The sequence below is a fragment of the Dipteris shenzhenensis genome, chromosome 14 (genome assembly GCF_047967505.1).
Source record: "Dipteris shenzhenensis isolate YYH24624 ecotype China chromosome 14, Dip_SZ_1.0, whole genome shotgun sequence".
NCBI classification, from domain to species: domain Eukaryota; kingdom Viridiplantae; phylum Streptophyta; class Polypodiopsida; order Gleicheniales; family Dipteridaceae; genus Dipteris; species Dipteris shenzhenensis.
The window spans coordinates 27,121,691-27,148,023 of NC_141609.1; the positions used below are offsets into that span (position 1 = coordinate 27,121,691).

At 43.3% G+C, this 26,333-nt stretch overlaps 1 protein-coding gene across 1 annotated transcript; it reads left to right on the forward strand.

Moving 5' to 3' along the window:
* The first annotated feature begins 11,272 nt into the window (after positions 1-11,272).
* Positions 11,273-12,582, forward strand: LOC147894403 (transcription factor MYB15-like). The gene is made up of 3 exons (XM_087385304.1): positions 11,273-11,604; positions 11,684-11,813; positions 11,898-12,582. The coding sequence occupies exons 1-3, from the start codon at positions 11,505-11,507 to the stop codon at positions 12,580-12,582; spliced, it is 915 nt and encodes a 304-aa protein (XP_087241430.1). The 5' UTR covers positions 11,273-11,504.
* The last annotated feature ends 13,751 nt before the right edge of the window (positions 12,583-26,333 follow it).

Genomic DNA, 26,333 nt, shown 5'->3' on the forward strand with positions numbered 1-26,333 from the left:
AGACTACGAGGACAGTTGTATCATTGGGTAGGTTGTGACAGTATTATCATTGGGTAGATTGTGATAGTTGTATCATTGTTAGATTGTCAGTGGCACACATTGTACTTTTGTTAAAAAATATTTTATTGTTCTATATAAAATGACTTATCCTTATTGTTTTTGTATATAGGAATCATGGAGCATGCCAAGATTGTCATGGATGTTGATGTTTCAATATTTGTCAATGATATGACCTTGACACATGATGGAAAAGATTATGCCCCAAAGGACTTCCCACAATGGAGTGTACTTAAGACCAGTATGAGAGATTGGTTCTTGGTCGAAAAAAAGAGAGAAGTTGTTCTTAGTGATGAAAAAGAGGTGATTTCGAGGAACATGAGGAGCCATGGGGTGCAACTTTTGGAAAACGCAATATGCTTCAAGTGGGCATTGTGCTTAGAATCACAGTAAGGAAGGACAAAAATTTAGTCACAATTTACACCACGTCTAGAATTGGCAATAAACAGTTTGTTCTATCCAAGAAAGATGCAAAGCACTTTGTGATGATGCCTCCAAAAACAAACCCATTTCTTGAATTGATGCCTGCATTGGAGATCCTCAAACTTGTATGGGAGCAATTTCCCATTGTGGAATCAGTCAAAGATAATACTTGAATACTTCGAGGATACTTCCAAAGTGCCATCGTATAGGGACCTAAGGTAAAAGGATCTACACATGAGGTAGAAATTGCATGGGATGAGGCACAACATACAACCTTGGTTTAGGGTCATACAGATGCGAGAGGAAGTGGAGTCGCTGAGACACATGCGGTAGCCTTCGATGAGGGTGTCACACACATGGATGCTCACTTGGATGATGTAACTCAAGAAGGTAATGGGATGCAAGAACAAGTACAACCCTTAAGTACACTTGAAATGCAGGAAATAGAGGAACAAGCAGGGCAGTCTAAAGCAGTTTTGATAGAGCCTCTAAAAAGTAAACCATGATGCCAAATGTTGAAGGTAAGTACTTCGCGAGCTGTGATACCAAGTTCTAGTATTGCTACAAGTACTCAAAAAAGAGGTTGTTCATCTATAAAGAAATGAAAAAAGGAAGAGCAAGAGCATGAAGAAGAGGAAGGTGATGAAATAGGTTCATATTTAGAAGATGAAATGATGTCAATGAAGAACCTAAATCTTTGTCTCAACGAGGGAATGAAAGATGATGCCCCGGGCTATATTTAGGGCCAAGAGACATATGTTGTAAATTCACAGAGCGTGCTTAGAGCAGGCATCTTCACAAATAGTAGGACATTAGACCTAGTCTATGCTGAACAGCTTTACAAGGCTTTGGTCGATGGAAAGAAGCCAATAGTATCAACTATAGTTGTCCATCTAATGGCATATTGGCCAGACAAAGACAAAAGAAATAGTATCATTTTTAACAAACCTGAAGATTTTCTGTTGGAATTCACCAACTTTACCGAACAACACATCCCATCTTTGCAGGAAGGACAAAGTACATGTGGGGGTTAAAGGTCACTGTGCCTTAACCCCAGTTATGTACAATACTCAAACACATATATAAATGAATGAAAAAGAAGATTAGGGTGGTTCTGCACCCACCAAACTTGTGTGGCTCTCTATCTCTCTCTCTCCTTCTTCCGTTCTTGCTTCCGTTGAGAGCACTCTCAACTGGTATCAGAGCCCGGGTGATCTAGCTGAGCGTGCGTGAGTGCTGGATGCTCAGCAGCTCTGTGGGAGGAAGGAAAAGCTTTGTGGGAAGCTTTGTGGGTGACTTTACTTGCATCCGAGTGTGCAGAGACCTTGGAGGAACCTTTGGAAAAGTCACTTTGGCTTTACGAAGTGGTTTTGAGAGCCTGTTAAGAGCTTTCAAAGAAAAAGTCGTTTTTTGAGCTTTTCCCTGTTCCATTCGATGACAGAGACTCCGTATTGACTTGTGGAGGCAACTATTGCTTGCTTTTGGTGTCCACATTACTTCAGGAGCTTGGAAACACCTTCATTCTTGAATCTGAGATCATTTCAGTGGATTTTTGACTCACTGTGTCAATTCCTGCGTTTTTTGCCTGGGTGTTGGAACTCAAGTTTGGAGCAACCATTTGCAGATCTGTCAGTTCCGGTGGACTCAGGAGGTCCTAAAACTTCTATGTTGCTCATCATTCGCACTCCGGTGGAGTTTACAGATAGCTCTGTTTCCAAAAACGTTTTTCAGTCCGTGTGTTGGACCCAGTGATTGAGGCCACGGTTTCCAAAACCGTCTGTCCCATTGCGTTCCGGATGCCCAAAAACCCCTACCTATCAGTTCTTGCGTGATTCGGTGGAGGATTTTCAGAGTTATAAATCTCTGTGTATTCGATTTCGTCTCTCTGTTATGCATTTTTCATGCTAAGGTTTTGAAACCTTAGATTTATGCCACATGGCAGTGGATAAGTGTTGACTCCCATTTCTCATTCATCGGTTGGGATTTTGGAGTTCTGGCAGAAGAGAGATATTTGCAGATTTTCTTGCTGAGTCCGATTATGCCATGGCGCCCATGTTTTGAGGCATCTCAGGTTCTATTTTCAGTAGCGCTCATTACCGTGGGACTATGATTTCTTGAGCATACCTTATGCAGATCACTCTGGTTGCAGTTTGAGCAGTGTGCGCTCATTCGTGGTATGCATTGGGTTGCAATGGATGATTTATAGGCCATTTGGATGCATTGCGGTCCTTGTTGGATGCGCTGATAGGCCCAAATTGCCTTGTGGGATGCTATTTTTTATGGACGCTTTGCACATGGATGCTATTTTATGCTGAGGGACAGCTTTGAAACATTGCAGGTGATGCACTGATAGTGCTATGCTCTCTTGGATGAGATATAATTGATGCATATGCTAGTGGACAGTGTTTATGCTTGAGTCATTTGGCACTTATTGGCATTTTCTTTTGGGCCAGATTTGCTCATATGGATGCATAGTATATGCACATGAGTCAGATGCATCTTTTGATGCTTTGAGCTTTGAGTTTTGGTGATATTTCACCCTATTGTGGCATACACATTTGGGTGCACCTAGTATTTGGTGTGATTCTCTCTTGCAGGCACTAGCATTTGGGATTTTGTTTCATTTGCATCATGGCATCCTCTTCCATGTCTGAAAAGGATTTTTTCAGCATTAAAAAGTTTGATGGGACAAACTTTTCTTTGTGGAAAGAACAAATAAGGGATGTGCTTATTCAAAAGAAGCAGATTAAACCCTTGGCAGGGATTGAAGCTAAGCCTGCGGATATGTCTGAGGATGATTGGAATGAGTTGGATGCATTAGCAAAGTCTACTATTAGACTTCATCTTGCAGAGTCAGTTTATTTCACAGTAGTGAATGAGCAGACTACGGAAGATTTGTGGAAGAAACTGTGTGCCACTTATGAGAAGGAAACTGCCTCTAATAAAGTTTACCTCATGAAGAGGTTGTTTGAGCTGCAGATGAAGGAAGGGGTCTCCATTGCTTCTCATTTGAATGAATTCAATATTATTTTCAGCCAGCTTCAGGCTCAGAAAATGAATTTTGATGCGGAGACTAAGGCAATATTTCTCTTATGTTCATTGCCATCCTCATGGGATACCTTCCGTACAGCTGTCAGTAACTCTGCACCTGGTGGAGTACTGAAATTTGATGATGTTGTGGGTAGCTTGTTGGCCGAGGAGATTAGACGGAAGTCTATGGATGGCAACAAGCAGGATGCAGCCTTAAATGTGCAAAGGGGCAGATCACAGTTCAGGGGGAAGTCCCAAGAAAGAGGGAAGTCTCGTAGCAAATCCAGGGCACGGAACATTGAATGTTACCATTGTGGCAAGAAGGGCCATATGAAAAAGGATTGCTACAAGCTGAAAAGAGAGCAAAAGGATAAGAAAAAGAATGCAAATTGGGGTGCAAATCAAAAGGAAGAGAGTCCAAGGGAGGACAAAGGAAAAGTGAAGATCGTGGAGATCAATGCAGTCACACGTGATAGTGACAATGATGTTCTCTTCATGTCTAGTTTATCTGCAGAGTTGCTTACCACTTCAGATGATGCATATTCCCAGGATTGGATTTTGGATTCTGGTGCTTCATTCCACGTTACTCCCCATAGGGAATGGTTCTCCACTTATGATAGTGGAAAGACAGATTGTGTGCATCTTGGAAATGACTATGCATGTGACATAGTGGGAGCAGGTGACATAAAGTTTTCTTTTGCAAATGGGTCTGCATTTGTTTTGAAACATGTGAGACATGTGCCTAAGCTGACCAAGAGTCTTATTTCAGTGGGTCAGCTAGATGATGCTGGTTTTCACACCACTTTTGGCTTTCAGAGTTGGAAAATTCAGAAGGGCTCTATGCTTTTGGCCAGGGGTGCCAAGTGTGGGACTTTGTATCGCTTACATGTATCAGGGGTATTTGATCATGTTGTTGCAATAACCGAGCGGCCAAGCACTTCTTTGTGGCATTGCAGGTTGGGGCACATGAGCCAGAATGGAATGAAACTCTTATGCCGTTTGGGTTATGTACCGCATTTGAGTTTCTCTGATTTTGAATTTTGTGAGCACTGTCTCTATGGGAAGCAGACTAAATCAGCCCATAAAAGAAGGGGAAAGAAAGAGTTTGAAATGCTTGATTTGGTGCATTCAGATGTATGTGGTCCCATGCCTACACGGTCATTAGGCGGGGCTGAATACTATGTGACATTCATTGATGATGCAACTAGGAAAGTGTGGGCTTATGCTATAGCTCGGAAGAGTGATGTGTTCCAGGTATTTCAGAAATGGCTGGCCTTGGTTGAGAATCAGTCAGCTAGAACGCTTAAATGCCTACGGACTGACAATGGTGGAGAGTATCTCTCTCATGACTTTCAGCATTTCTGTGATACACGTGGGATTAAGAGGGAGCTCACATCCCCTCGTACTCCAGAGCAGAATCCAGTTGCAGAAAAGATGAATCGTACCATTCAAGAAAGGTTGCAATGCATGCTTTCCAATGCAAGTCTTTCTGGTGGTTTTTGGGCTGAGGCAATGAAGACTGCAGTGCATGTGATCAATAGATCACCTAGTAAGAGTTTGGATGGTGGTATTCCTGAAGAGGCATGGAGTGGCAAGAAGCCCTCTTACTCTCATTTGCGTATATTTGGGTGTGAGGCATATGCACATGTGCCAAAAGAGCTTCGAAAGAAGCTAGATCCTAAGTCTAGGAAATGCATCTTTCTAGGTTATGGTGAAAGTGGAGAGATGGGCTATCGTCTCTGGGATCCAGAAGCAAAGAAGATCATACGCAGCCATGATGTGGTCTTCAATGAGAAGAAGATGCATAAGGCACCCATGAGGGATGTGGAAATGAGGAGAATCACTTTCCAGGATGTGAATCCACCTGCATATGTTGATAGGCAGCAAGCTGTCCATGCACCAAATGTGCAAGAAATGGTACAACCAAGTACTCCCACAGGTATACAATCAAGGGTAGATGATGGATCATCTATTGGTGGAAATGATGAGCCAAATGTGGCTGATATGCAAGTGGGACAGCAAGCTGAAATGCCCTTGAGAAGATCATCTAGAGTGTCTAGACCGCCTGATAGGTTTGTTCCAGGGGTAGACTATGTGATGCTTACTGATTGCGGGGAGCCTTCTTGCTACAGAGAGGCTATGATGCGTGAGGATCAACGCAAGTGGGAGTATGCTATGCAATCAGAGATGAGTTCACTTATGAAGAATAAGACTTGGGACTTGGTTTCTTTGCCACATGGAAAGAAAGCATTGCCATGTAAATGGGACTACAAAATGAAGGTCACAGGTGATGATGTGCCTAGATACAAGGCCCGTTTGGTTGCTAAAGGGTTCAAGCAAGATAAGGGTGTGGACTTTGATGAGATATTCTCTCCGGTTGTGAAGATGACCACACTTAGATGCATGCTTGGACTAGTGGCAGTAGAGGATATGGAGCTTATGCAAATGGATGTCAAGACAGCTTTCTTGCATGGGGATTTGCATGAGGACATCTACATGGTGCAGCCGGAAGGCTTTGAAGAAAAGGGCAAAGAGCATTTAGTTTGCAAGCTGAAAAAGAGTCTCTATGGTCTTAAGCAAGCACCTAGAGAATGGTATCAGAAGTTTGATGCTTTCATTCGGTCCCAGGGTTTTAGAAGGAGTGAAATTGATCACTGCCTCTACACTAAAAGGGCTAAGGATAGTAGCCTGATAATCCTGGCACTATATGTGGATGATATGCTATTGGTGGCTAGCAAGAATACTTATGAGCTAGATGCATTAAAGGCCAAGTTGCATGAGGCCTTTGATATGAAGGATTTGGGACTTGCAGGTCATATTCTTGGTATGCGCATCACGCGTGATCGGAGTAGGAAACTCCTTTGGCTTTCACAAAAAGAGTATGTTACAAAAGTATTGCAGCGTTTCAATATGGAGGGGGGGAAGGCAGTGAGTACTCCATTGCCTCCATATGTGAAACTGAGTCATACAGATAGTCCCAAATCAGATGAGGAAAGGGCCATGATGGCCAAGGTTCCTTATGCATCAGCAGTTGGGAGTCTTATGTATGCTATGATAGCTACTAGACCAGACAATCATGCTTCAAGACAGAACACATGCGCTCTCGCATGTAATCGAGCTCCCAATTAGAGGGGTCAGGGTATCATCTTTTCAATTCGTTGATGATTGCCTTCTTCTTTTCATCATCCTAGTGCCACCATTCTTTTGTTATGCCGCTCTTGAAATGGTGGCTCATCAACCGCCTCATGGTGGCCAACACTTCTTTGCCCTTTTTATTTTCTATGATCTCTCCACCCCGAGTGAGGTCATACTATAGGTCCTTAGGCAGGGGTGGGGCAGTGGAAGTAGTAGTAGTAGAGCTAGAGTGAGGGGTGGTATTGCGAGTGCTTACGGAGTGTGGAGTAGTAGAGGGAGTGGGAGTGGAAGAGGGCAAGGGACCTGACTGCTACTAGGTCTCATGACCAAGTGGACACCTGTAGGGATGTGAGTGTGCTGACTTGTCTACATCCCTCGAGTCACCATAGTAGCCTCGACCCTTCCTACTCTTCCTTCCTTACGATGGGTATGCCAAGGTAATGACCCTCGGTTGAAGGGGCTAGAGGGGACAATTGTCGAGTAGGTCCAACCATCGATGGCCTTGATCTACCCCTGAGGGGCCTAGGAATAATTGAGCTCCTCTGGGATAGCAGAGAGAAGAATCTCGCTACGTCCGCATCGCTCATCTGTGCGACAAACTCTTCGAGACTCCTGAGGAAACCATGGACTGCTAGCAAAGGAGTTCCCTGAGGGGTAGTCATAGTGCTAGGCCTGAGAGGAGTCAACCCAAGGGTGGGCATAGGGTAGGCCCCTAAGGAGTTGGCCGAGGTGAATCAAAGTCCTCTAGAGAGTACAGATCATGACATCTCCTCCTACGAGGGGTTTCATATTACTCAAAGAACATGCGACGTGATGCCACGTCTAATTTGGGGGGATTGGACAAATGCAGACACAAACACGAAAACAAAAACAAACATAAGAGTGGGTAAGAGGCGAAAATACAATTTATAGCTTCAAACTCAAATTCAATTTAATAAAACTATGAAAAGACAATTATTTACTTAAGACAATTATGAAAGGACAATTATCTACTTAAGACTATGAAAGGACATTTATTTACTTAAGACAAGTGGAATCCAAGAGAGTTTTCATATACAAAAAATATCACAAAAAATAGTATTGTCAAACAGGAGTTCTCATATACAAAAAATATTGCAAAAATAGTATTGTCAAGCAAAATCTATCTCCAAAAGGGACATTTTCTAAATGGTGGGCTTGGTGGATACAAGAGCATTTCATTGTGACTTTTGGTTTGTTTCATAGGATGAATTGGGTGTCTTTGTCCCAACAGCAATCGTTTCAAGGCTAAGCATGCAAGCATGAGGGCAATCATTGGACACAGACCAAATTTCTATGTTCAAGGCAACTGGTGTTGACTTATCACTTGTAGTCCTATAAAGTGAAATATAATGCATATCTAAAAGGGATAATATCTGGATGTGGGCCTAGTATGGCTGACATGGCAGAACACTTTTATACGAGAGGTGTTGCATCATCTTTGAGTGGGTAACTGGTTGACTTGACATAGGATTCAATGCAAGAGATGGGTGTAAGGTCGGCGCTTAACCATCAGAACAAGGCCTGTGTGTAGTAGTGAAGTATCCCTTATGTATGAAATTTTTTATTAAAAAAACCCTTATGTATGTAACGTATAAAACCCCTTTTGTTGATTGCACATCATCTATCTTACATATTTCTTGGTGACCCCCCCATGATGTAGTGGCTATATGTAATATAGGGTATATGCACTGCAAAAGTGAAAAGTGATAAGGGAAATAGCTCAACAAAGTTTGCAAAAGATGTGGCTTTGATATCGAATGTAGGATCTAGTTATGGAGGAAAATTATGGAAGAACATTGCAATGATTATCGACTACATGTAGGCAATAAAATGTTACTCTTAAATGTGAAATGCCTCTTGATAGGCTAATCAAATTGCAATGTATACATCATAGATGTGATCATAAGAAGCATCACAAGATCCACTAATATCTCCATGAATTTCTTAATTTTCTACATGGCAACTCATGCCTACATAAAAGATTATATCATTCTCTACTCCTTGGCCTTGTAACCACCATCCCAAGCACACATATCGTAGACACAAGTAAGTTGCATGCATTCTTGGTGCACACATAAACACATAGGCAATACCGTGATCCAACAGTGTGTAGACTCCAATTGAATTGGAGATCTAATGGCCATCTTTAACTGGAATGGGCATGCATTTAGGATGCTGAAATCTATTAGACCCAAGGTTACCATTATGTAAAAATGAGGTAAAAACCCCATATAGCATGTGCGATCAAGGGCTATTAAAAAGAATCCCTACCTACACTTTTATAAGCTATGTACACCCCTTCTGTAAATCTTGAGATGATTAAAGTATCCCTTATGTATCAACATTTTCACTTTTTGAATTAAAAAATTCCTTATGTATGTATATTGTTTATAATCCCATAAAAATATAAAACTCATTCCATAGATTTCCTGTGCTATCTTACATATTTCTTAGTGACTCCTCTGGGCTATTAGATGGAAGGTAATAACCCCCCTTCTTCTTTATGAGTAGTTAAGATCCCCATATTGCCATGAACTTTCATGTATAATCAAGTCATTGATCGATTCTCTGAATTTTCTCCTTATGAGGCCCTTTTCAATTTCACATCTCTGCTAATGGGAAGATGGTAGCATGCCTGATAGGTGATGCATAATTGCATAAGGAACACAGTACTATGCATGATGGATGACATCTTCCAACACTCTAGATACATTCACTTGGTATGTTCTTAAAGAGTGGAAAAGAGTCCATGATATACAAAAATTGCCTTTAATGCCATCCTTTTTCCTTGGTAGCTACTACCCTTCTAGGAAATTTGATGACTTGGCAGTTGCCAATCTTTGCTTTGGCTAAGTTAATATTTTGGTTTGTTGACTTGAACTCTTTGCTCTTTAAGCACTTGCAAGGCTACACCCATTATTATTAATAAAGTGTTCTTTTTATACTGTGTTTTTTAATTTTCCTTCAAGGTAAAGGGAATCCTAAGAAAATTACTTCCAGATTGTAAGCATCGATTCAATGATGTATAGTACATGGAAAAGAAGTGTCAAAGCATGGTGTGATCATGACATTGCCATGTTATGGTGAAGAGTTCGAGAACACCACTTGAATACCATCCATAGGTGTGGTGCAATCCAATATTCTTTTAGCATATACTGGATTTGTTACACATGATGATGTATGTGACATGCTCAAATGATCTTAAGACTTAATGATAAAAAAATTGTAAGATATTACAAATGCACATGTTACGGTTGACATTATGTAGAACTTGATAGATTTTGTGTTAAAACTTATAAATCATGGCTTTGTCGCAATGGTCTATCACTTTTGTAATATTGGAAACTTAGACTAAGTACTAGTCATTTAGATGCCATACCTATCCAATCTTTCATGAATCGTGACCTTGTTTTGACATCATTGTTACTTGTGTCCTAAGTTCTCATGCAATTCAGCTTATCATAATTTGTCCGAATGGCCCATCACTTTTATAATATTGGAAACTTAGACTAAGTACAAGTTATGTGAATGCCATACCTATCCAATCTTGCATGAATCGTGGCCTTGTTTTTACATCGTTGTTAAATGTCTCCTAAGTTCTTATGCAATTAAACTTACTTGATTAATCTATCTTATTTAAATATGTGAATTTTCTTTCGATGAGTATGATGTCTTCATTTCTGGAATTCCATAAGGTGGGTAGATAAATTCAAGATGTAGGAAGCCTTAAAAACCCGGGGGAGCCACTGTGTAAAAGCTGCATATAGCACCTGTAATTGTAAAACCCCTTTCGTTGATTGCACATGCTATCTTACATATTTTCTTAGTGACCACCCGCCCTAAAAATTAGACATAATGTGACAAGTTCAACGATATTTTCAAGAATATTTAGTATTACACATTGTTTTTAATGTACATTATCAAATCAAGATGTATGAAATATCAAGCATGGCTTTGTTTTCTCAAGGGTAGTCCATTTTTGACTTTAGCAATTTAGTGGGAAAATGACAAACGTACACTTTGTTTCATTTCCAAGGTTAGTGGAAAGTTATTAGCACGAAATCCAAAGAGGAGGATGGTGATTTGTGGAATTGAGATCACATATTATTTACCCGTACCCATGGCTCAAGAGTGTACAAACAAGGATATCATAGTCATTGGATGTTTTCTCCTCATTAAACAATTTTGAGAAAGGAAAAAGGCAAACGGGTTTTAAAAAATCAAATATATATATATATATTTTTATGCATCATATTGGAATTTTGGATCAGAAAAAGGAGAATTTTAGTCGCTGCAAGCTTGCATGCCGATCTCAAGCCTCACGTGCCTCTTGAGTCTCAAATCATGTAATACTACTTGCTCACGGACCATGAAAGGAGAAGAAAAAGAACGCTCATCGACAAAAGTCTTAGTGCATGTAGAAAATTATCCATCGTAAACACGGGCTGTACTTTGAAATTGTAAACGATATAAGGGAGCGAGAATCTTTCATAGAGAACAGTCTGCTTAATCCAGCAACCCTGAGGTTTTCCGGCTCGCTGCCGCAACTCTTAGAAGAGCCCATACAAAGTCTTTGTCTTCCCAAACTCTCTGGTGATCGGAATAACCTCCCATTCCCATTATAATAGCCGACCTGCACAAGTTGAGATCCCTCGTGAGTTTAGTCCTACAGGTCGATGTGCCTGAGCCTGCTTATTAAAGCATCCCTCCGCTCCATTCCCGTCTCACTGAAAATTTACCCTCCATTTGGTTGCTCCTTACTGCGCAGCCAGCAATTTCAATACCATCACGCATATGATTCTTCATAGTTCTCAGTATCAATAAATACGAAAGAGGACATGAAGAAGGGTTTGTGGTCGCCGGATGAGGACGAAAGATTGAGGCGCGCCATCCAGGAGCATCCAGATTCCCCCTGGTGTGAGATAGGACGTAAAGCTGGTAGGGATACGCTTACGCTTCCCTGCACTTGTTGAGTTATGTGTCGAATCTGATTCTGTGCGGTATAAGTTTCTTTTAGGCCTGCAGCGTTGTGGCAAAAGTTGCCGGAGGCGTTGGACAAACCATCTTAGACCTCATTTGAAGCGTGGAAAGTTCTCTGAGGAGGAAAGAAAACTCATTATCCAACTGCGTGAAGTCCTAGGAAACAGGTGCGTTCCAAATCTTGAGATCCGGCAAACATGCAATGATGCCCTCTCCCGTAATTTATATTGACACGAATCCTTGTGGTATAGATGGTCTACTATAGCCACTCATATGCCAGGAAGAACGGATAACGATGTCAAGAACCTATGGTACGCCTTTACACACAAGAAAGCTGCAGAATCAAGGAAACAGAAGATAGACACAATTGGTACTGAGATTAAATCGAATAGTGCAAACGGACTATCAGGATCATCAAGAGCAGATGATATCAGTGCAGACGTAGACGCTGAAGCTGAGCGCAGTTGCGGAGATATCAACCATTCAATCCCGGGGACACGCGAGCGACTCTTTCTATATCGTGCCGACCAAAACGAGCAGCTGGAAGCAACGTGTACATCAAAGTGGTGCGAAATTACTACGCCTCACGATGTGCAAGCTGCTTCACGATATTTCCAGGAGGTTGAGAGTGGAGGATGTTCATACGACGAGTCTGTGGGGCGAGGTTTGGACCTTAGAGCTGATCTCAGGACACCGGCCAGTCCCGATTCGATCTCAACTAGCAAGGTGACACACAGCCTCGATATATTGGCTGAGCAGCTAGGATTGATGGGCGATCAAAACGATGAAGGCCAGAACGACGCAGACAGATTAAGCTGGGAGGCGATGGTGGATCGATGGTTACGTTTGGAAAATGGAAAACAAGAAAAATTCTGGGTTGATGTTCTTTGTAGTCTCGACCGCCACGATGAGCTTATCTGGTCTCATTTAATTTAAGACTTCCACATGAGTTTTGATTCTTGTTGCATGTAGTTTTCGGTGAAAAAGTCTTCAGGACGTTTTTCTGTTTGGACGCACAACTAGTGTCGCCTGGAACGTGCGTCTTGATTTATTTTTAGCATTGCCCCCTTACTACAAAGTTTCTTTTTGAAGACCCTTTGAAAGCGGATGAACTCTAGTTCTATTCAACCACTTGGGGCAGTGATGTAGGCATGTGTGTGCCCCTTCTTTCATTTGGCTTTTGGGTCTTCATTTCTCACCTTCGGACACCCACTTTCACTTGAGGCTTCTATGAAAATTGTAGCAAAGATCAGCTCATGGTTGTACCCTAACAAGGCCCCCATGGAGGGAACCCTCCTCTCATCTATAGTTGCCCTTGGGGTTTCCACCCATGGGGAGAAACCTCTCACACATATCCTTCTTTGTGGGCCTACCCTCATTGAATCTGGACTCTGCTTATGATACGAAGAAGCAGTATGGGTAAGTTATGCAAAAAATTTCACTTAGCTAGTGTGTGAGGACATAAAAAAGCTATGTCTGTCTTTCCTCAATAAGGACATTCAAATAAGAGAATTTTAGCCCCATTTTTCTTCTTCTTCTTCTCCTCCCTCCCTCTCTCCCTCTCTCTCTCTCTCTCTCTCTCTCTCTCTCTCTCTCAGTATATATATATATATATATATATATATATGTATATGTATATATACATGTATGTATATGTATATTATATATATATACACACACATACATGTATATATACATACATACATATATATATATATACATGTATATATACATATATATATATACATACACACACACACACACACACATATATTGTATGTATATATATATATGTATATATACATGTATATATATATATATATTTCAATACATCAATATGATGGAAATTTAATTTGTTATTCATCTAAAACCCCAAAATCCTTAGAGAATGAGAGTATGCTAAAGAGCTTGGCGATCCTTTAGAATGGTCTTTTACACTTGTGCACTACAAGTATTAATATGCTACTTTTTTGTTAGCATCCCTTATTTTATTTGTTATTGATCTAAAACCCCAAAATCCTTAGAGAATGAGAGTATGCTAAGAGCTTGGCCATCCTTAGAATGGTTGCTACCATAATTTGTCCAAAGTCTTATTAAAAGTGTTTACAAATGATTCTTTGCAAATTGAAACACACCTTTATTTGTAGTAAAATCTACCTTCTGTATCTAAAGTTATCTTCTGTTAAAAGATTGTGATGTTAATACCATCGGCAATTTATGCTTGTACTAATACCAATACTGACACTAAAATTGACGGCACCCCTTATTTTATTAAAAAAACTAGCATTGACAACATTTAAACATCCATCCTCACAAGCCTCATTTATTAGCGGGGGAGAGAGAGAGAGAGAGAGAGAGAGAGATAGAGAGAGAGAGAGAGAGAGAGAGAGAGAGTGAGAGTGAGAGTACACATATAATAATTTACCAAGGAGCACTCATAATTGGAAACGAAAGGTTGGATCTCTCTAAAGGGAGAGTTCATACATTTATTATAAGCATCAACGTTGTAATGTCAATATTAGTATGAGGGTGTATGCATGTTTGGCTAGACTAAAAGGCAGTGTCCATGGACAATGCTTTTTGAGTGCTTATCAAAGCACCTTGCAACTGTAGATTTGCAAGTGGTAAGTGATAAAAACTAACATTCCACATCCCATGTCGTGGATCATAATGACGTTGTAACTTCCTCTACTCCCTTGACCTTCATCTTTGGCTACTCTGGCTCTCCCTTGATTGTGTCTCCTTGCTTTGTCTCGTGTCTTCTAGCCTACACGCTCACTCTTGTCTCTCTTGGCTTGCTTGTCTCTTCCACTACTATAGCTGTGTGTGTGTGTGTGTGTGTGTTCTATGTTGTTTGCTCTTCCGCGCTCTATCTTGTTGCAATTCTTTGCCAGCACATTGCTTTGGCACTACTTTGAGAGTGCTACAAGCTCTCTCTCTCTCTCTCTGCATTGTCTTTTCTTACAAGCTCTGTGTTTCTTGTACTTCTTTCTTTGTCAACAAAATGGCAGGTGCTTGCACTGCAAGAAATACATTGGCTATTTGGTTCTTGGTTGATCTTTTAGAATGAAACTAGTGATCCAGGTAGTGATCTTTTATGTTTCTTTTTTGCAGGTGCATCTAATATACTTGACTTTTGCACCAGAGGATGTCAATGCATGGATACTAACACATCTGTGACCAGCGGAGAACAAGAGGTAAACACTGTCAGAGAATACGATGCTGCGAAGAAAAGAAAGCATCAACAGAAAGCAAGGATGAAGCAAGCTATTATAGATCAGGCTAATGTTGAAGTTGACATGGACAAGAGAAAAAAGATAGAGAATGAGGATGTGTCATTCTGGACTTAGTAGCTAGAATGGATATCTTTGAACAAATGATTTCTCATCCCCGTGTCAAGCATTTACACAACTATGAACTTTAGTTGTAGGGAGCAATTGTATCCAACATCCACAACACCTTATGTCACAAGCAGCCATGACCTTCGATGAAGTGTTCTTCAAAAGGTCTACCATGATGATGGTGATGATTTCTAATGGACCAAAATATTAGGAATTTGACATTGCAAAAGCCTCGAAGCTTTTGGGTGTCCATAGAAGGAAGTTTAAATCTGCAAAATCTCATTTGTAATCGAAGATTAGGGAATGTTGTTGCTATCCATGTGTCAAAGACAACAACGATGATGTAACAACATTACATAGGAGGTTCAAGATATTGTCTTTGCATTTTGGAATCAAGAAACAAGGGTGGGACCCCCCAATCAAAAAGATGTATGTCGAAAGAGGTTAGGTAGAAAAAGCTTCCTGAAGCATCCTATCCATCTTCTCGAGGAACCCTAGGTCATTGCACTTACTACTTTGTAGCTTTCATGGGATTGTTATTGGGCACTTCCAATAGACACAATAGTGCTTTACACATTCATTATCCCCCATGAATTCTGTGGATTTTTGGATTGCTTTGGATTGAGGTGCTTTTTGACTGCTTTGAAAATGCCATGTGGCTATTAGGGGCCATAATGAAGATCACATGCAATAAAGCTACCAATTCTTAGTGCTTTTTGTCTCCTTTGGACGTGCTTGGGGTCATGTGGAATCTCTCGAGCTAGGGGCCATGGAGACTCCCCCAATCACCAACTAGACCTACTTTTGGGATTGTTTGAGAGTGCTTTGAGAATGCTTCATGGCAAGAGCCATGATAAAGTGCTTTGAGGCTATTTGAGATTTATTTGAGAATGCTTTGTGGCTGGAGCCATGATAAATTTCTTTCAGACTATTTGAGGCTACTTTGAGAATGCTTTGTGAGATTGATCCATGATTAATTGCTTTGTGACTGATTGGATCCATGATGAACTGCACTGAGAGTGTTTTCAGATTGCTTTCTAATTGTTTGGAGCCATGATGAATTGCTTTGAGCATGCTTTTTCAATACTTTTTGACTGGTTGTGGAGCAATGATGAGCATGCTTTGAGACTGCTTTCTGACTGGTTGTGTGTGTTGTCTCACATGTCGTGGGGATGTTGAAGAGATGTCGATGGAGCATCCACTCCAAGCTACTCCTTGTTAGAGAAATGCAAGGCATGAGCCATCTGCATGTGTCACTCAAGCGGCTTTTGGATTGTCGCAATGTGTTTCCACAAGAGAAAGAGGGAAAGGGGGAGAGGAAAGAAGCGAGGGGAGAAGGGAAGGAGAAGGAGAAGGGAAGACGAGAGTGAAGGGGAATGGAGTGGCAAACACAAGGGCACTACAAATGAGATAAGATAACACCCAAAGGCACTCTTGGAAGAGGAGGGAGCTTGTATTCCAAACTTGTGCATACAACAATGAGGACCAAAGTCAACCATTTGGCCTTTTATACATGTCACCTTTTGAAGGGAGGGCCAACCCTTTCCTTTTAGCACTCTTCCCTTCTTTAACCATATAAGAGCACTTGGTACAAGCCTCGCATTAGGAGGTGCTCCAAACCAGCTCCCAAATAGCTCTTGTGTTATCCTCGTGTCTCCAAGCCCTAAGATATTAAATTTTGGGGCTCAAACCCCCTGTATGAGGCTCAAAACCTGGAGTGGCGAGGTCGATCTTGGGTTACTTGCGGCTTGACTCCCACGAGACACTTAATTGTAGCTGCTGGAACCTGCAACCTGTGCCCGTTGCCTGCAATCTTTGACCTGGGGGTATTTGGGGCTCAAACTCCCTGACCTTGTACAATACTCCTTCCCTGGCTACAACCGTTGAAGTAAATCATGAAGCCTAATCACCTCTAATCACTGATTACCCTGCATTCGGTGACTGTACTCCGTGGATGTTAACATGCCCCCCTTCTTCTTGCTGAGCCGCCCTTGAATCAACTGCACTGGAGGAGGTGTGTGGTGATGACTATTTGTAGGACTAGATAGCGGTCCACAGCTGGCATGGAGTGAGCCGAGTTAGGTACGATACATACTTCCAAAAGTGGGTGGTGTGCATATCCTCGTATGTGCAGATGTGGTGGTCGTGGAGATTGTGGATGTGGAGGTAGAGGAGGAGGTCCTGAAACTGCATAGGACCGATGTCGGGGTTGAAGACAATCTGATTGGTCATATTGTGGAGGTAGTCGTCGATGGGGTGACTATGGGCGGGGAGGTTGCAGAGGAGTAAGAGGAGGAGGCAGTTGAAGTGGACCGCTGTCATTTCTTTGGGGAAGTTGTATTTTGGAAAATTGTTCAACATATTAGGGTCCTTTTGCTGGAGCTCTCAGAATTTCACCCAAGTTCATCATCATTCCATTAGCATGTACAAGGGGTGGATCTAACGATCGACATGGGCACTGCGGTAGTACTACCAAAATTGCTCCATTTTGAGGAAGGGAATGCGCCAGAGAGGCTGTAGACCGACATCTGCATTGGTCCATGGGATTGGAGCATCGGGGGTGAGGTGGTATCCTCCTCTTGTGCACTTTGGATGTGCACGTTGCCAGTCGTCAAAAGACTAGGTGATGAATTGTGTGAGGGGGTGCACCTCCAAGATTTCATAGAGGTGGAGGTGGGAGCCCTCGAGTTGGCGCTTCCAATGGTACATCAGTGCCCTATCTGGTAGTTCTTAGAATGACTGCAAGTCAGGGTGCCACTGTACATTTTTGGGTGAGGAGGAGGGAGGAGCTTGCAGAGCCTCGTCATCTTCAATGGTCATGGGTTCCTCCTCTACTGTGCCTATTGGCATTGTATCATCAGCCATCTGGACAAAATTGGTTGCCTTGAGCAGCATGTTGACCGGAGGCATAGAGGAGATGGATAGGGAGGTCTCGTGCTATGCGGTGGTGGTGTTAGAGGTGTTGGAAGAATATTCAGGTAGAGTGGTGCAAGGAAGGGGAGGTAAGAGAGGTTGGGTGGCTTGTTGGGTGGGCTAGGCGGGATCCAGAGGAGGTGGTTGTGGGATATCGACAGGTAGAATCAAATATTGTGATGGCTTCTTGGCCTTGGGATATCGACAGGTAGAATCAAATATTGTGATGGCTTCTTGGCCTTCCTCCTCGACTAATTTCTCAAGATATGCTACATGTATTTTTTCAAAATTGCTCACCAAGGACTCAAGTGAGTCTTGGAGAGCTTGTAGCACCCAACTAAAGAGGCTTATAATGCCAAGGGGGTTGTAGGTGTGGACTGGTACACTGCAAGATGACCTTGAGATTGTATTGTAGAGACTCGGCCATAGGTATGCATCCAATTAATGTCGGCTTGCAGACTTTTGGGGGTGCAGACCCACGGGCTGAGTTCCTCGAGCTTTGCTAATTGGATCACATCATTGTCCACTAGATAACTAGTGGAATCCATGATGATGCGACACCAGGCTTGGAAATTGAGCAGATTGGGATGGGCGGAGAGAGTTTGGAGGTCAGAGGGTCGGAGAAGAGAGAGAGAGAGATCTAATGAAAAAAAGGACATGGCAAGAATGGGACGGCAATGATTGGGGTTATGACGGCGGAGGATAGTTTGGAGGGAGTTAGGAGGGAGTGGGGCAATGATATCTAGGTGGAATATAAGGTTTTGTTCATGGAGTGCATTGAAGTGCATTTGGAGTGTTTGGGGGATAGTGCGAGGTGCGAGTGTGTAAGTGTCTAGTTGTGCAGAGACCTCCCTGTACATCTAGAACTCTTGTTGCTCACGGTCTTCCAACCCTGAGTCTTTTGGGTGATTGGGGGTGTGCTGCAGCTCATTCTGCTCTTAAAGGGACACCATCAGTGCCCGTTCTTGTGCCAAGAGATCCTGTAATGTTTGGATCTGGCATTCGTAGTTCTCTTGAGTCTTGATGTGATGTGCCTCCGCCTGCGCCTTTTGCTCTAATGCTATTCTTATACCGGCCTCTACTTTGTCAGCCTAGTCCATGAGTGTTTGGACCAGGGATATGCTCATAGAGAGCTCTCATCCTTGATCTTTGTGATTGCCAGCTCTAGCTCTTCAGCCTTTATTTGATACTCCTCTGCTTTGTCTAGGGCTGTTTGCCCTATGGCTTGGGCGCCATCATTGTGTGGCTGTCGCGCAGAGAGTTGTGCCTAGAGGAGGGTTGCTAAGAGTTGTGAGGCCTGTTCTTGCCTCCTTTGTAGAATTGTTTATGCTGCCTGTGGGAGTTGTGCCATTGCTTTGAATAAATTCTGCTCCATCTAGGTGGCACGAGAGAGCTGCTCGGCTGACATGTGGTGGCTATAGCTACTTGAGGTGCCCGATAGTGGGGCGCGCTGCAAAATTATAGAGCTTTGTGAGGCTTGCCCATGGAGAGGAGGAGGTGCCGGTGATGAAGGAAGTGGTCTCTTGAGGATGGGCCGTTGCTGAGGCTGAGACTTGGGGTGAAGTGGGGGGTTGCCGGAATAGCTTGGGCTCCTAGGTGGAGGCCAATTGTGACCGTTTCATCACTTGGGAGGTCATCAATTCAGATGCTTCTTGTTGAACTGTTTTGCCCTTGTCTTGAGGATCTGCTCGCTAGAGTCATAGTTGACGACTTAGGAATTCCTGCATTTGTTGATCCTCGTAGTGTGTGAGCAACTGACTTGTGTCCGATTGTGCAAGACGACTGACCGGAGTGGCACTGGTCTCTGTTCTCGCTCACTTGGGCTTGATCTTTGCTTCTTCTTACTTTGTTTGTGCTGGTCCTGTGGTGGTGACTTTTTGGCCAACCTATAGCCATCGATAGGCGGATGCTGCTGCAGCATGTGGTAGAGAATTGGCATGTAGAGCATCGAGTTGCACTAACCTCTCCATATGTTTTGAGGTCATCCCTCATTTGATTGCAGAACTAATCTGCCCAATTTGTGACCTGGGGGTCTGTTAGCTACTATAACAAGATATTCGGCACGATTGCCTAGTGGTGGTCGATGTGCCTTACTTGCGTCAACCACTGCAGGGCCCTTGCCAGTCTTTCCACCTTTGGTTGGATAATTTTTGGGAATTGGATGCGCCCTTTTCTTTTCTTGAGGTCATAGTGGCAAATTTTGCTGAGGGCCTCCATCCTCTTCTTCATTGCATACTTATCGTCGCTGACAACCGGCAGGCCTAGGGTGGCTCATACTATGTCCTGATTGAGGTGGTAGAGCAATGGGGATGGCCCATTGTGTCTCAAAGGATGCCCACATTTGTATTGGAGTTATAGGCCTGGAGGAACTCTCCTAAGAGCCTCATGTCCAAGTGGCATGGAAGGCAATATGCCACACTACGCCCAGGCCTGTAACTGCTAGTGCGTCTTGCACTGCTGGCTCCTTTAGTGCCGCATAAGCTACTACTGTATGATAGTGGAGGGTATAATCATGCCCCTCATAGGCGTAGCGAGACTGAATGGCTCATGCATCTAGTTCTTGGAGTTAGGCCTCCCCGAACGGCGAGTGCGTTTGTGAGCGCACGACTTTGTACTCTCCTTGTGTGGGAGCCGAGGTGCGCTTTCTTGATGTCCTTAAGGGGGGCGTGCTTGCTATTGTCGGACCCTCTTGGGCGGTCTTTCTCATAGACACTTCCTCCTCTACTTGCAAATCATCGATTGGAAATTTAGAGGGCATGTGGATTGTGGACTAGGGTGTGCTTTGTGAGTCAGAGGGACTGATGGCCTATGGAATAGGAGGTTGGGGGTGGACTCCCGGCTCCACCATCTCGAACTCAAAGAATTTGTTTTTTGGATCCATGGGGAAGAATGAGGGTAATCAAGTGATGAGGGAATTGATGGAAGATGAAGAGTTTGAGGACATAAACTAATTGATGGATGGTTGTGTGGAAGGGGGTAGGGGGCTGTGACAATTCTGATAGAATTTTGGCAGAGTCTAGGGGAAACTGCTATGGCGATGAGCCGGCAAGATAGGGCTCCTTTATATAGATTTTGCTACCTCCACGGTCAGCAGGATGGCATAAGGCGATGGTCGAAAGGGTACCGTTATGTCGACGGGCGACGAGATCTTTGAATGGTGATGATCGGTGGGATCTCTGAATGGTGACAGTTGACAAGATATGTGAATGGCAACGGTCAATGGGATCTGTGAATGGCGACAGTCGACGGGATCTGTGAATGGCGATGATTGGCGGGATCAATGAATGGCAATGGTCGGCGAGATCTGTGAATGGTGACAGTCGACGGGATACTGTCTGCTGTGATAAGAGTAGGGAAAGGGAAAGAGGGGGAAAAGTGGGAAGGAGTGGGAAGGTGGGAGAGAGAAAGGAACGGGTGGGGTGTACACATGAGGAGTGGGGCGGATTGTGAGGTCAATGCAAAATTGTAGAAAAATGCAAAAGGGACGCATTGACCCTAATCACCTAGTGCTGACCATGGATGCGCGTGTGTGTATGTGCAAGACAGTGACTTGTGGGCTGCGGGTGCATCAGGTGATATGCCTACCGTATTGACTCACCTAGACCTAGACTCAATGATCATGAGGAATGCGATGTAGACGGACATCGTGCTACCACATAGCGTGTTAAAAGCCATGTAGAGCATTTGTCCAGCTTGTGTCTTACCTTGGATGCCAAAGATACACTGGCTTTATGATGAGTCCTTGCGGAATATGGTCCTTTGTCGCGGGAGAAGCGGGTTCTTGTGTGACCGCCTTCGGTGCAGATATTTTCTCTCATGAGTCGAATGGCACTGTTGGAGATGGTATGATCGCAACTACCTTTGAGGGTTTGCCTTCGGATTTGGAGGGATGTTCTTGTGTAAAATCTCGCATTGTAGGGGTCGGTTCTTGTGTTGCTCCTTTGTTGCCTTGGGCGATATCCGTGTTCAGTTGGATGATTCATGGTAATAGAGCACATTCGAGATTCTGGGGATTGTTTGCTACGGTTGGTACATCAGTAGGTTCTTGTGGTTCTACATCTAGGGTTGACACATGTTCTTGTGTTGCTACCTTTGGAACCTCTGTGGTTCATAACTTAAACTTTGGCACCCAGACGACTTGCCTGCCTTGGTCTTCCAAGAGCTTGGTGGGGACCCAATGCTTGGTGGATGCTGCGGTTGAGGAGGTGGATTGGAGCCTAGAGTTGGAAGTGTGGGATGGCATCGTGTCCTTCTTCTTGGCACGGATGGTTTCGGTAGAGATGTCTCTAGAGCGATTAGGGACTCCTGTGCTACTTGGATTCCCTCTAGTCGTCGGTTCCGGTTGAAGTAGTGTTGAGCATAGAGAATAGCCTCTTGTACTTTTTGTTCACGGCTTTCTTGACTTAGGGACGGCAATGGCAATAAAATGGGCAATAGCACTGGGTTGCCACTGCGGTTGGCCTTCTACTCCCTTCTGGGTTAGACTCTTTTTGGGGGGTTGGAGGTGGATGGGGCTTCAGGTCCGCCCTCTTGTAGAGCTTCTTTGTCTTGGGCCGGCAAGGGTGAAACGGAAGGAGCAGGACTTGGTTCACACAACGGGACTACCGCAGTTCTACCACCATTTGTGAGAGAAGCTATCTGGGTGCGCCAGTCGATTTGACAGTTCACGGCATAACACCAGGTCCTTCCTGGAAATATGATCTATTCATCAGTTGCTTCTACGGGGAGAACATAAAAGCGTATTTCTATTGCCTGGCGAACAACCGTTAAACTTAAGTTCATAAAACCCAAGGTTCTTATGAGTTGGCCATTGATAGCCCCTACTGAAGCGACGGTGAGGTTTAGGGGTACCTGTAGCTTTTCCCATACCTCACGGGAGATGAAGTTGTGGCTTGGTCCTGGATCCATGAGTGCTCTGATGCGCATGCACGGGCCCTGTAGTTGAACATGCAACCTAGCTGGTTCCATCGTTAGCTTATCCACTAGTCCCTACTATTCAAGCATTGCCTTAAGTAGTGTCATTTGATTATGCTGTCTGAGCTTAGCGTTACATGCTATGGCTTCTTCGATGGCTTGGCTACCTCAGCCTGGAGTTCTCTTTCTCTATGGATGGCTTGAAGGGTAGGCAGTGTGAGTGGTCAATATTATCTTTTTAATTTGCTCCCGTTAAGGTAGCCACCAGCTATTTCTATTCCATCAAAGGTGGCTATTCGCGGTAGAGTGATCTCAACCACATGGTAGGGACCCATACCTTGGTACTTGAGCTTGCACTTGGTATTGCAAAAATAGTAAAGGAGTGCCAAATCTCCCTCTACAAGGTCTTTGTTCTTGAGGTTGCAGTCGAACCACTTTTTGCATTGGGCCTTCTCCACCTAGAGGTAGTAGGCTGCACAAAACCTTATTTCTTCAAACCTTTCAAGGTCAACCAACTGTTTTGCCAATGCATTCTCTGTAAGACTTTATTTGACAATAAGACAGAGGCTAGGCACTACATACTCCATTAGCATCACCGTCTCCACCCCGAAGGCTAGGCTGAATGGGGTACAATGCGTGGCCACCTTGTAGGATGTTCTATAGGCCCATAATGCTGCAATGAGCTTATGCTCCCAGTCGGTATGACTGGCCTCTACTGTACAAGTTATGATCTTACAGCAAGTTTTATTGGAGCTCTCAGCCAAGCCATTCGCCCTCGGATAGTATGGCATTGACTTCCTATGTATGATCATGAATTCACTAGTCAGGATTGCTATCGTTTTGTTGAGAAAATGAGTTCCTCGGTCGTCACTGACAAGCTCTAAGGGACATCCAAGCCACGTGATGACTTGTTCATATAAGAATTTGGTGATGGATCTCGCATCTACCTTCACGGTGGCTCTCCCTTCTACCCACTTGGTGAAGTACTCTATGGCCAAGATGATGTATCTGGCCTCATTCAGTTGGCAGCTTGCAAAGTACACCGGGTAGTCCAGCTTATGCTCCCCTGATTGGGCTAGCATTAGGGGAATTTTGGACTCAAAAAGGGCCTCATAAGGAGTGGATTAGCAAAATGGATTAAGAACTAATAAGGCCTACAAAGGGTCCCATCACTTAATATGGGGACAAAAAAGTACATCTCCCTAGGTCCTTGGTGGTCCCCAAAAGTGCACCTCCCTCTCCACTCTCTCTCACAAAAAGAATAGTGGACCGAAACTTTCTCTCTCAATCAAATGAATCGATGGAAATTCTCTCAACGGAAGTGAATGGAAGAAACTCACAATCACTCAAGAGAACTCTCAATCTCACAATCTCTCTCACACTCTCAAGAATCACAATGCCTTAGCGGAAGGCAAGGGAGCTCCGATATCATGACAAAATATGAAGAGGGGAGAGGAGAAGAGCGGAGATGAGGAGAGAGGGCACAGCTAGAGAGCACACGACAAATAACTAACTATACACTAGATTTAGTTGAAAATGTAGAATATATACAAACCCATTTAGGGTTAGGGTTAGGGCATCTAACCCTTTCCTTTATAGCACTCTATCGGGTTAGTGCTATGCACATATGATCACATGATGGTGTTATGCACACATGATCACATGATGTTGAGCATGAAGTCTCAACAAGATATGCCTCAACTGCCTGCTGATACAAATAGTGCTCAGCTTGATGGTATGCAATGTGTGCCAAGACCCTCTTCTCCTGTAGCTCTGCCTCTAACTGTCATACTCGAGTCTCCATCTGCCAAACAAACACACATCATGAGGTGAGAAAGGGGCGTAGCACATAAATAACTCATGCAGCACCAAAATATAGTAAAAGACTGATGAGCGACTAACCTTGCCTGGTAGACTTTGCCAACCGCGCCTCCAAATTAGCAATACGTGTGTCATCGTCATCTGCGAGAGGTGGAATCTGTAGTGTGCACATGAAAAAAACATTCTAACGTGACTTTGCGAAGAAAAAAAACATGGCAAATTTTCTGGATCAAGAATAATGATCTATACCTATACAACAGATCTCGACAGGGTGGAGACCATGTCGTGCAAGGACGTGGCTACATAATGAATGTCCAAATATAGTCATCCCCTGATGGATAGTAATGCTAGTGCAGGTACAATATGAAGATCTGGTGCCTCGTGCTGACATCGCACACCTGATGTCTACTGCTGGTGTCCCATCCTGCCACGTCTAGCTCTTGATCCAGGATGTGCACTGAGATAGTCCACCCTATGCCCGAGGATGAACTCAGCATATAGCTGCATCACAAATGAGCTAGGGATCTGGCAGTTGTGAGGCAACTAACCACCATTGGCAATGAGATACCTCAGATAGATATGCGTTGCCATCATGGGGTGCGTACACCTCGCAATATGTGAAAAGGCTGTCTTGAACGAGGTCGGTGGGATGCTCTCTGACCATCCCAAAAAATTAGATCTAGTGCTGCTCTATGAGGAGAATCACGCTCAAATAGGGCATGTACGGCTCTCCAATCCATGCCCTGACCTCCTACTTTGTCCTATTCCTATGATTGAAATGTCTGTTGAAGGTCCTTGTAACCACCTAGTCGACATAGACCATCAATGGCTGCATCCACACTCACGACCAAGTGAGGGGGGGCCCAGTGTCCTGCAGAGTCCTCATCTCGACTCTCAAAATCTCAATCTATTGCTGTGTAGTGGCGGGAGCTACGTCAGGTCTGCACAAATAAACACATACATCTAAAGTCACTAATTCAAGTTGCATATGTACGTTTGCATGTGTCTACCCACATACACATGCATGCTCAAGTGTAAAACCCAAAGGTGATCTACATGGATTTGGCTTCAGCTCCATAATTCAAGCACTAACACAAATTAGTGCTCCATAACAACAACATTGGCGTTCCTAGAGGACCAAGTCTTTGCTACATGTTTTGGGGTATTCTACATGTTTCTATTTATGACTATCATCAAGTGTAACTATTCTTCTATCTCTCCATAATGTCTGTTGACAATTCTTTCATTTTTACATTTTTCTACTTCAAATGAAAGTCTGCGAATCCTTTCATGCATAATAAACATTATAACATCTAATTTGAGAACTGTAACCTCAAAATGAGAACAATAGGGGAATCTTTTAAGATTCCCTTCTTTTCATGTGAATTTTACATATTTTTTAAAAAGATGGCCATTTTGCACAATGTCTTTTGACAAAAGACATAAAAACCATCTTTTTTGAAAAAAATTCGACAATAGTTTTTCTGAAAACAGGCATGAAAACCTTTACTTAGAATACAAAATCCACATGAAATACAATAACATCTCAAAACCATTACAATATGGACCTATGCATCCAATGCAAAATAAAAGGGCCATGGCATGACGTATTTCAAAAGTCTAACATGCTGGAAATTACATTGCTTCACAAATATACATGCCATTTATTCTACAAAGAATAGTACTCATCCTCGGATC

Excerpts from the sequence above, each read along its gene's own strand:
- LOC147894403 (XM_087385304.1), top strand. The coding sequence starts at position 11,505 with ATGAAGAAGGGTTTGTGGTCGCCGGATGAGGACGAAAGATTGAGGCGC. Across the intron at positions 11,605-11,683 it reads TGAGATAGGACGTAAAGCTG|GCCTGCAGCGTTGTGGCAAA; the intron begins GTAGGGATACGC and ends AGTTTCTTTTAG. Across the intron at positions 11,814-11,897 it reads CGTGAAGTCCTAGGAAACAG|ATGGTCTACTATAGCCACTC; the intron begins GTGCGTTCCAAA and ends CTTGTGGTATAG.